This window comes from Rhinolophus ferrumequinum, chromosome 15, assembly GCF_004115265.2.
Source record: "Rhinolophus ferrumequinum isolate MPI-CBG mRhiFer1 chromosome 15, mRhiFer1_v1.p, whole genome shotgun sequence".
NCBI classification, from domain to species: domain Eukaryota; kingdom Metazoa; phylum Chordata; class Mammalia; order Chiroptera; family Rhinolophidae; genus Rhinolophus; species Rhinolophus ferrumequinum.
Window position 1 is genome coordinate 20,653,657 of NC_046298.1, and position 11,068 is coordinate 20,664,724.

Consider the following 11,068-nt stretch of genomic DNA (forward strand, 5'->3'; position numbering starts at 1 on the left):
CATTCCACCTTTCTGGGCAAGAAACAAATACAGCATCTTATTAGGTGTTCTCTGGGATCACGAATGAGCGACCAACAGCTCTGATTCCTTCACACTTTATTAACAAGAAGAAAGTTAATCTTAAAACACCACGACTGTTCTATCTGTAAGAACAGCGCTGCCCCATAGAACTTTCTGCAATGATGGACAAGTGCTGTGTTAGAGCCGTCTAATGCGAGAGCCACTAGTCACATGTGGCTGTGGAGTGCTTGCAATATGGCTTAGGATGACTAAGGAATGGAATTTATCATTTTAATATTAATTTCATTTAAATGTAAATAGCCTCGTGTGGCTGGTGGCTACCATGCTAGACAGCAGAGAAACACATTTCTGACTTTTTTTCCTCCAGAGATACAAATCTGTCCTTTACTGTGATCCAGAGTTGACTCTGAGTTACTCTGATCCCCAAGGATCCTCTCTGAATAGAAGGGATACTACCTAAGTGTTTAATATGGACCCGCCATCTCATTTGCCAGAAGATAGTTATGCAAATGTGGAAGTAAAAGCACTAATTTCAGAATCCCTTTGATGGGAATCAGGAGGCTAGAGGGTTTTATGTGCAGGTGGGCGTGTTGAACTTTTAAAAAGCATGCCCCTCATATAGTGGACTTATTGAATTAGTTGAAACAACCTTTAGAAAGAGGCTTAGTTTTGCATTCTAAAATGCATTTCCTTTCATAAATATTCCATATCTCAATTTTTAAATTTCCCATCTGAAGTCAAGGTAATATATTGTGAGATTCTTTCCATCTCTTTGATTCTAGGACATTTTTCTACTATGTTTTATAATTAATTACTGTTAATAATAAGAAAGCTAATTTATTTTTATGTATTTTTTCTGTATTTGGACATCTTATTAAACCCACTTGTAAGTAGTAATAGTTTTTCAGTTGCTGCTCATGGATATTCTAAGTCGTGGTTATATCATTTGCAAGCAACAATTTTCTAAACCTTTGTAATATACGTATATTCTTATTTCATGTTTGTTGCCTTAGTGCATTGGACAGTACAACACTAGCAGCATTTTCTTGCTTTTGACATTAGTGGAATCCACCTGTTTCAGTGTGATGTTCCTGTAATGTGGTGAATAAAATTAATTAATTGATCCCAATTTCAGCCCACCCTTGTATTCCTAGTTTTAGTCCTATGTACCATGTAGCAGTCTTTTAATACAACACTTAGAATGTTCTAAGAAATGAAATAAGGATAGTACGACTGGAGTGTAGTAATTAAGAAGGATATCGGTATAGGATGAGAGGAGAAAAAGTGGTAGGGGTAGACATTGTAGCTTGTGTTAAGAAATTCTGGGTTTTATTCTAAGAGCAATTGATAGACATTGATGAAATTTCCTCAAACGGGCAGGGGAGGTAATTTGACCTGATTTAAGTTTTAAAAATATAACTCTGACTAATGTGTGGAAATGGACTAGGGAGAGGGATAGGTATGGGTGTAAGGAAACCAGCTGGAAGCCTGTTACTATCCAAGCTAGAGTGGTGTCAGTGAAGATAGAAGGTAGCAAACTCAGGATGCGTTTTGGTGGTATCACCAGACTAACTGATGGAATGTGAGAGAAACTGAGGAATCAAGGATGACTTAGTGGAATTCACCTATAAGACCATCTAGGTAAGGAAAGAGTAGATCTTTATGAGAACTTTTATTAAAACTCCTTCATTCTGTAATTTACATACGTCTACATATAGTTTTTTTGGTGTCTTTCTCTAAGATAAACCACTCATGTTAGAGAAATTGAAGCTAAAGCCTCCATTTTAACTTCTAGCATCACTGTGATTTTTTTCACCACTCTTATTTTCGTATCTCACCCCTATGGTGACATTTTTTGATTTGGCCAACAATTATCAACATCTTCCAGTGACTCCCCTGGTTTCTCCAGTGACTCCCCTGGTTTACTGGGCATACCCAGTTGACTCCATGTTTTTCAGAAGTCTCCAGAAACAATGCACTTTTATTTCCAGAAGACCAAATTATTCTATCTTTAGGATTAGTTTTACCCCCCGGACATGTAAATATTTCACTAATTTCTAGGGTCAAAGATACTCAAAATTCCATCTGGAAAAATAATAAACTTCAAGCACTGAGCAGTTACTGAAGAAAGAAGCCCAAAAGAGTATGTTTCTCTGTGGATAGCCACCGGAGAATACAGTGTACTAGAATAACCAAAGAATAGAACTCAGGCATCTGAATTTCTAAGGTCTCCCTCCTGCTTCCAGACTTACAAGTAGATCTCTGTCCTATACTTAAAGTATATAATAAGACGGCTAATTACTTAACATATTCATGATCATAACTCACAGGTGCACAGTTATTTATACCTTACAAAGCCCTTTTTACATACGTAATCTCATTTGATCATCACAAAAACTCTATAAAATTATCCCGGTTTGCAGAAGAGGAAACTGAGACTCAGAGAGAGTAAGTAAACAACTACCAGGGCCTCAACACAGATCCTCTAATTCCAGATCTCAATTCCTTTTAACTATAATGAATACTCGTTACCAAGTTTAAGACACAGACTTCAGTTTTTAAACACACTTCTTCCAGAACTATATATTCAATGCATCCTTAATTCCAAATATTGCCCAATGCAATATTTCACTTAGTCCAAAACAAACAAACAAAAAAACATTTCGAATTTACTGAGCACCTAGTACGTGCCGTACCCTGAGCTACAGGTAGTGGGATACAGTGATGAATAAAGCATGCATGGCCCTACTTTCGTGGTGCATCAGGTCTAGTGAATTATGTCAGGAACAATGGGAGACATAATGCACATGATTGAAATGTTTTACCACATCTCCCATCCTAGAATTGGATTCCAGATCTTTATCAAAGGCTGCAGAGTCTGTGAAAAGGATTTTCATGTACTTGTCACATCATGGCCCAGTACCTCCAGTACTTCTTGTATTTGGGCGTCATGCTAACTAGAAGGGGAACTGTGCATAGAGGGGTGCAGAATAGCCTGGAAAGGCAGCTCTTCCTTTTACAACAATGAGATGAAATGGGGATTATCACATACTGCTGTGCAGTTAGTGCAGAGAGAAGAGAGCCCAGGGCTTGTCCATTTCCTGCAGACACGGAGCATGCCTCTACAGCCATGAACCTTGACAGTGATCTTCCCACTCCCTAAAGATAGCCCAACAGAAGGAGGTCTTAGCGTGTCTGCAGGCCCAGCTAGACACGAATCTGCAGAAAGAGAAGCAATGTCTCCAGACCATGGTCAGTAAAGCAGCTTATGAGGAATTATCCCGGAAGTCAATCGCCAGCCAAGATGACCTGACAGAAGCCCTCGAGAAGGTGGGTCACACCCTCTATCTCCACGACTGTTTGGGGGCAAAGAAATGTCCTAGCAGTGTGAGAGGAATAGGAGTCGATTTCCTGCACTACTGGCTGTCTGCAAACCCTTTAATGGGCTAGGATGACAGTCCAGAGAAGGCCTGCTTCCTCTTGGTGAGGGTGTAGGGGAAGGGGGACAAAGATGGAGGCCAAATCTATCAGGTCTTTCTGCCCGTGGATGGGCCAGGACAAGGTTTTCCCAAAACCTGGGTTAGCAGGGAAATTCCTACCCCGTCCCTATGCTGATGATGCCTGGCTGATCAGTTCACAGTAGTGGACAGAGAGGCAACAGAGGAGGGAATGCAGGGATGCAGACTGTCAGGGCCCACTCCTCTCTCGGACACTAGCAAGGCGTCAGTGTCTGTGCCACTGTGGGCAGAGGGCAGGGAGGGACTGGAACCCTTCTCCATTCGGGGCTCAGCAGACAGGGCCAAAGGGCTCTGACAGCCACTCTCATCCCCTGGTCTTTCCCGGAAGCTCAATCAAGCGACCTCAGAGACCAAGAGCCTGCACCGGAGCTTGATGCAGGCCCAAGATAGGAAAGCTCATCTGGAAGATGAAATCATGGTTTATGAGGAAAGGATGAAAAAGCTCAACATGGAATTAAAAAAACTTCAGGGCTTCCACCAGCAGAGTGAGCTAGAGGTGAGGAGCAGCCTGGGGCTCAAGCTGCCTCCCTGTTGGGGACCCCCAAGGTTGCCTCTTGCACCCAAAACTATTCAGCACCCTTTGGCTGAGCGGTTCCCTCCCCTTGCTTGGCCCAATGAGCTTCAGGCCCAGGTGGCAACGATCAGAGCAGGGGCACCCTCTGCTGGCTGCTGGAAATAAAATACCCCCTAACGAGTCTCCCGAAGCCAAGAAAGGGCCCTCTGGCCTTGTCGTGGGTCCTGTAGGATCAGGACAGCAAGCAGGGCTCTCCCCCTCACTTTGCATTCTGAGCAGGTACACGCGTTTGACAAAAAGCTGGAGGAGATGAGCAACCAAGTGCTGCAGTGGCAGAAGCAGCACCAGAGTGACCTCAAGATGCTGGCCGCTAAAGAAGAGCAGCTCAGGGCGTTCCAGGAGGAAATGGCTGCCCTGAAAGAGAACCTCCTTGCCGATGAAAAGGAGGTAGGTACTTTCTGGTCACTTCCTCCCACGTGCTCTCAGCGCATTCGACAATCTAGCCCTTGGTGGGGGTGGAGGTGCAAGGAGAGGACCCCCACTCTATTCGGTACAAAGCAGAGTCTGGGTGTTCTAGGCCCACACGTCTGTCTCAAGCCAGTCATCTTCCTGTGGCTTTGTTGAAAGAGAGATGGAGCAGAAGGAGGCCCCGTTCCAGAGGAGAGAGTGCCAGCTCCCTGTCAGGTCCACCAGCCACCCCCGACTTAGATAATCCACGGGCAGCCCGCTCCAGGGCCCATCCTGACACTCTCACTTACCCTGCAGTACAGTCAGCTAAGAGAACTCAGGCGTGCCCCACCTGGCTCCCTGAGAGTGACACTTCCTGGCAGGAAGCCGCAGGATATCTTGGGGTGGCCGCAGGGTTTTTGCTCCAATTAGAAAAAGGCATCCATTCCTCAAGATACTTTTTCTTCCATCTGTTAAAAAATTGGGTTAACATATTGGCTCTTTTAGAAGAAGCCACTGTAGTGCCTTTGGCCTGAAAAGTCATTATTATAAGCGTACAAATCTACTTTGTGTCTACTATAATGGTGCCGGCTCAAAGATGTCACTTTCGTGTGGGTACAACCCACACTGCTAGAGGTGGAGTCCTGCTGTCACCATTCCAACTCTGTACTCTGGGCTGGAGAGCAGTCAGTTTCTTCTCCCAGGAAGAGAGAAGAGGCCCGATTTGAGCGTCGGGATGTGACGGGTCTGTGCTCCCACCTTTTACTATCTCCTTTTCTTTTTGTACCCAAGTCCTGTTGCCTGCCCCAGCGGTCAGTGGCCAAAGACACCTGCAGGCTGCACCGAGAGAACGATCAGATTATGACCAACATGGAACAATGGGCAAAAGAGCAGAAGTAAGGACGGAAGGAAAAGTAAGGCAGGGTCCTAAGGCCTGGGCTGAACTGAGGACTCACACGTGCCAAAGAATAGTGTCACATGCACACACATACACACACACACGTGTGTGCACACTGCCCTCCTGGGAAGCTGTGGGTGTCTCAGCCCACACCCAGGGGTCGGGGATAAATGAAAAGGCCTCGACTCTTCAGACAGGTCCAGAAGGCCCTGCTGACGTGGGCATGGAGCAGCTCCGCGATAGATGCTTCACCGAGGTTCAGAGCTCTTCTCAGCCCAGGGTCCAGCTTCCATGCCTGGAGCCCTCGAGCTCACCTGAGATCACAGAGATTTTGCACGGCAGTTGTGTATGGAAAGTCCTCTTAAAAGCCAGGTGCCAGGAGGGCTCCAGCTCTGGGCACCAGTGACGAGCAGACGCCTGGGGCCCTGCACAATCCTTGCTGAGAACAGCCAGTGTCCCCTGCAGCCAGCTCATGCTCTTGCTCACACGGGTCTGGGAACTCTCTTCTCTTGTGGATTTTATTACAGGATCGCCAATGAGAAATTAGGAAACAAGCTCCGTGAACAGGTTAAATATATCGCCAAACTGACCGATGAAAAGGAGTAAGTCATCCCACATCATCCTGGCTGCCACTCGGGCCCTAAGTAGAAGGGTCAGCCAGGAGCCGGGGCTGGCTTTGTCACTGGGTATGCAGATCAGACCCCAGGACAGGCCTGGGGCTTTGGAAAGACCCCTAGTCCTATCCGCATCTGTGTGACCTTAGACACATCACTTCACCTCTTTGGGTCTTAGTTCCCTGCACAACAATAAAATGGGCTTAATATTCTCTAAGTGCCTTCCCACTGTCACCTTCTATGATTCTCAGAGGTCAGAAATGCTGAGAAGAAAAGAGGCACTGAAAGGCAGACATTAGGGGAGGGGCTAAGCTGCTGTAACAGATCTCCAAATGAACATGGAACATAGATGGAGCATCTCTAGGAGACGCGCAGTCCAGGGTGGTGGGATTCCTCTGTCCCACGTGGTCATTTGGGAACCTAGGTCCTTCTCCTTATTGCTCTCCCCTCCGCTGTGGCCTTGTTTCACTTTCATGGTCAAAGCTAGGTCAGCAGAGAATGTGATGGGGAAGAGTGTTAGAAGTTCGGGAACAGAGGTGAAGGTACGGAGGTCTAAAATTGAGATTTCAAAGGTGGTATTGTAACCAGTAATGACAAGCTCTAGGGCAGTGCTTCAGGGAACACTTAGAAAATGACCACATTTGTTCAGCATACTGGAAAGGTCTACTATGGGCTCCTTTTGACAGGCTTGACCAATCAGCAACTGCCCCGAGTCCTAAGTTAAGGGTGGAGACATCTCAGCACACCTGGCACCCATTTGTGGAAAGCTCAGCCTGGGCTTTGACCTCGGGAGGGGTGGCTGAGCTGAAGGAGAGGACAGGGTCATTGGAATAAAGAGGTAGGAGCTGAGGGGCCAGGACATGGATAGAAAGTCTGGGGTATTGAAGGCATCGGGGGTGCTGACAGGAGTGGACCAGAGACAGTGGCAGAGAGACAGGGAATAAGGTATGGCGAGGACACCACCAGCAAGGCCGGTGGCAAATGGCATATGGTAATGACGTGAGGGGCTCCAAAGAAAGGGGTGTCTGGGCCAGGTTTATAGTGAGTAAGAGAACAAAGCATATGCCAAGAGAAGTTGAGGATAAAATCTCTATTTGATTTCCTTTAGGGAAAAAAAAAACATGAGAATTTTCACTAAGACAAAAATATTTTGTGAAAGGGTTTAACTAAAAGAAAAATTGTTAGAATCTGAGGGTAACAGAAAACATTAGGCTTTTTCTTATATTGTGCCAAGTTCCAGGTAGTTCTCCTTCTCAAGTGTGCTTGAGCCTATTTGAAGGAAAACCCATCTTTGAATAATAATAATAGCTCCACTAATATTTATTATGTACACATGTGAGGCACTGTTCTAAATGCTTTACATGTATTAACTTATTTAATCTTCATAAGGCCTCACGAGTTGGGTGCAGTTATAATCCCCACTTACAGATGAGGAAAGAGAAACTCAGAAGCTAAACTTACCCTTGGTCGTAAATGGAAGAACCAGAATTTCCAACGCAGGAAGTCTGGTTCCAGAGCCCACCGTCACCACTGCCCTCAGCGTTGGTTTGGAGAAATACAGTGATTGATACGACTAGGTGCCATTGATTAAGCCACAGGAGATATGCTGTTATCTTCCCCCCACCTACACCACAGCCACCATTTCCTCTCCTGTACAGTGGGGATAAGTTCCTAACCCAAGCTCTCAGCAGAGTCGGATCCCGTGTTCCCAACCTTTCAGCAAAGGAATGTGAAGGAACTTGGGCTTTATCCTCAGAATTCGGTGTTTCTGAGCCATGGCCATGAGAAACAGGACATGTGATCGGAGTTGTTCATAACAGCTTCCTGGCTCTTCCAAACAAATTTCTATCATTTGTCAAACTGGATTTTTATATGAACCCCAGAAGGCAGATCAAACTCAGTTGTCTTCCTCTAACAGATAAGAAAACAGGGTCTGAGCTGACACGACCCAGTGGCTGAGGAGTTGTGGTTCTGGGTCCATCCCAACCCCAATCCTGGGTTTCTTCCAGGCCTCCATTTTCAAGGAAGGTGTGAGAACGCCAGCTCTGGAAGGAACTGGACGTCCACAGCCCTCCTTCCTGTGGCACCTTTATCTGTCCTTTCCAATGGGGAACCAAGGAACAGAAGCAGACCAAACACCCACCTGTCCTTTCTTCTCCCCCCCCAGCCAACTCCACAGCGTAATGGTCCATCTGCAGCAGGAAAACAAGAAGCTGAAGACCGAGATAGAGGAGAAGAAGCTGAAAGCCGGGCACCCAAGGTTATGCACCAAAGCCCTCAGCCCAAGCAAAATGGAGCCCACACAAAGGGGGAAAGTGTGCAGCACCTTGGGCTGGAGGGGGATAACCCAGGACATGAGCCAAAGAGTGGACATCACCAAGTGTATCAGGATGCCCCACTGCTCAGGTATGTCCGCCGTTTGTCTTTGGCTACTTACTATGATGTCGTCCCTTAGTCCCAGGGGTCAAAAAATAACAGCGTGATGTTATATTTCAAGAGCTCACTGGATTGGGAATTCAAATCGGGAAAAGAAAACAGGTCTTTTCCTTCAATACTCTGGACTAGAAATAGTTGTTTCCTTGTCTGTAGACAAGGCTTATTGTTCTGATCTAAGAATCTTTGCGGATACCCGAGTGCCTCATGTCGCAGGCACACTTACCCTGACCAGTCCCTTTTGGGGAAGTGTGGGGACAACAGAACAAGCAGAATAGGTATCTCCCTCCTGTAATGTGTTCTGGAAACTGCATAAGCACCCCCCAGTCCCCTGCACAGCCTGGCTCCACAGCTGCCTGTCCTGCCACCTATAGACTCTATGTTACCCCAGAGGGAAGAAGTCACACTGCAACAGAGCTGCTTGGACACGAGGCCAGCCCTTAAGGAATCACCTCATTAATTTCTCCTTAAATCAAAACTGTCATTTCCTCCCTGTTTCCTCAGGTTCCTCATATTGCTAGAATCAGTGCCTTGTCCCAAGCGTCATTTCCACGCATGTTTTTCAGAGGACTCTCTCTTGACCTGGATCAGCTCTTATAGGAACATATCAAGGTCCCAGCCTGTTGTGCAAAGTGCTAACGTTTGAGTTTTGTCCACTTCCTGCAGTGGAGTGAGCTTTGGAATCATACTACCATCTCCAGGCCCAAACCCCAAAATAAAGACATGAGCACAGCAGTCTCAGTGAGCTCTTGGCGTCTCGCCGACATCGCTGTCCCCTCGAGCCCCCAGCAACGTGTTCATCCCTGTTTCCTCTGCATTCTAATGCTATAGGTCTCTTTCACATTTATAGGCGGTTATAATTCCCACAGAAAGCTTCTGCATTAGTTTTTAAACCAGCAAGAGATAATTAGCTCCTTTTTTATTCTTTTCATCTCTGTCTGGAATTTAAGAAGAAAAAAAATCTAAAAACCTCAAAAAGGAAAGTAAGGCCCAAAAGAAAGAGAAATAAGTGACGCATTTTCCAAATGGAGGAGGGAGAGAGAGCCATCTGCTTTCTCCCTGGCCACCACATTCCATTCCTCCTTTTAACAATTTTATTTTTCTCCCCAGCCAGCTCAGTACAAGTGAAATTCCATTATAACAAACTCCAAGGACAGCTAAACTATTTTATTGTGGTAGGATTTTGTTAAACTGACTACATGTCTAGAATTTCTATTCTAGTCTATAGGAAATTGACAGAAATAGCTACGAAGGTAAAGTAAGAGAAAGAAGTGAAAGAACTTGTATTTCTGGGTAGGAGAAAAGGAAAAGCGAAGGAAGAAACCCATTAGTTGGTAGTGATTCTTAAATAGTCTTGCCTCCGTCCTCAGCCAAACAAAGGCCAGGAAAGGTCACTGCTGATAGCTGGACGGAATGCCCCTGCAGGGACTCGGGCGGGCATATTCCAGAAGTGCAGTGAGCGGGGGGCGACAGGCACATTGGTTGTCTCTGTTGTCATGGGTGTTGCCTGTGTGTTTATGCTCTTTGCATTGTGTCTCCTCCATTTGGTTTAGAATAAGCATATATTTTCTAGAATATATAGAGAGCAAAACTGCTGTAAAAATAACAAAAAAAGAAAGAAATGATTACAGAGCTAGGACTTAGCCAAGGGGATTATAAATGAGTGCTTCCGCCGCCCAGTGAGAGGCTGTCACTCAGATTCTGCTACCTGGGGCCCGCAGAATCCTGTGTAAGACCCTCTTCTGCCCACCCGGAGTATAATTCCTTTCCCCCTCAGCCCGCTTCCTTACCGAGGGGAAGAGGGAATCTCCTGGAACCACCAGGTTGCCTTTTGAGCCCCCTCTACTCAAGTTGGCCCTCTACGCAGCCCAACTGAGGAGGAAACTCCTGCTGTAGACGGCCTGGGAAGCAAGCTCTGGGGTCCCCAGGATGAGCCCATCTCACCCTGAGACCCTCAACAGCTGACATTTCTAAGGTATCTAAAGCACTGTCACCATTGGATAGGAGCATGTGACTGTGCGCAAGGCAGGGGACCCCAGGACAGACTTCCAGTTCTACAGCATCACTCTTCCCTCACACCAAGAAGTCTGAAAGCCAGTCTCAGGAATCCATGTCAGGGCTGCTGTCACAGAAATGTTTTTGTGCCTCTAGAAAGAGTCAGTTATCTGAGAAAAAGGCGGTAAGAATCAGAGTATGGAAGCTGGAAGGAACTTTTAAGGTGGATCTGAATGGAAAGGATCCGCAATTAAAAAGAAAACATTGGAGACCCAAGTGCAGAGTCTGGCAGAAGTCCCGAAACCAGAACAGATTCAGGTAGCACCTCTGTGGGGGCGGAGAGCCTCCCCACTCATCTGGTGGCACCCATGCGTGCCAAGTGTCCCTTGCTAAGTATTCTTGTTTTAAAATAGAAGGTTGGATTGGATGCATCATTTTCACAATGTCTCTGGCCTCATGTTTCTTATCTAAAGGATCTGAAGGTAAGTTTGTGACCAAAGTGACAGCCTGTTAGTGATAAATGCAGTCTTTTCCCTGTCCTGTTGCATCCCGAGCCGACGTCTGGAAATAGATCACATACCCAGCTTACTTCTCTCCACAGAGCAGGTAGACTCCTTCTCCTAGCCCT

At 46.2% G+C, this 11,068-nt stretch overlaps 1 protein-coding gene across 1 annotated transcript in view; it reads left to right on the forward strand.

Annotated features, from left to right (window-relative positions):
- The window catches only part of PMFBP1 (polyamine modulated factor 1 binding protein 1), a 41,409-nt gene extending 32,234 nt beyond the window's left edge, over window positions 1-9,175 (forward strand). The window contains exons 15-21 of the mRNA XM_033127303.1: window positions 3,187-3,351; window positions 3,868-4,035; window positions 4,333-4,500; window positions 5,293-5,396; window positions 5,926-6,000; window positions 8,180-8,418; window positions 8,950-9,175. Of these exons, the coding sequence (XP_032983194.1) occupies window positions 3,187-3,351; window positions 3,868-4,035; window positions 4,333-4,500; window positions 5,293-5,396; window positions 5,926-6,000; window positions 8,180-8,418; window positions 8,950-8,966 (936 nt within the window). The 3' untranslated portion in view covers window positions 8,967-9,175. The remainder of the gene's footprint in view (window positions 1-3,186; window positions 3,352-3,867; window positions 4,036-4,332; window positions 4,501-5,292; window positions 5,397-5,925; window positions 6,001-8,179; window positions 8,419-8,949) is intronic.
- The last annotated feature ends 1,893 nt before the right edge of the window (window positions 9,176-11,068 follow it).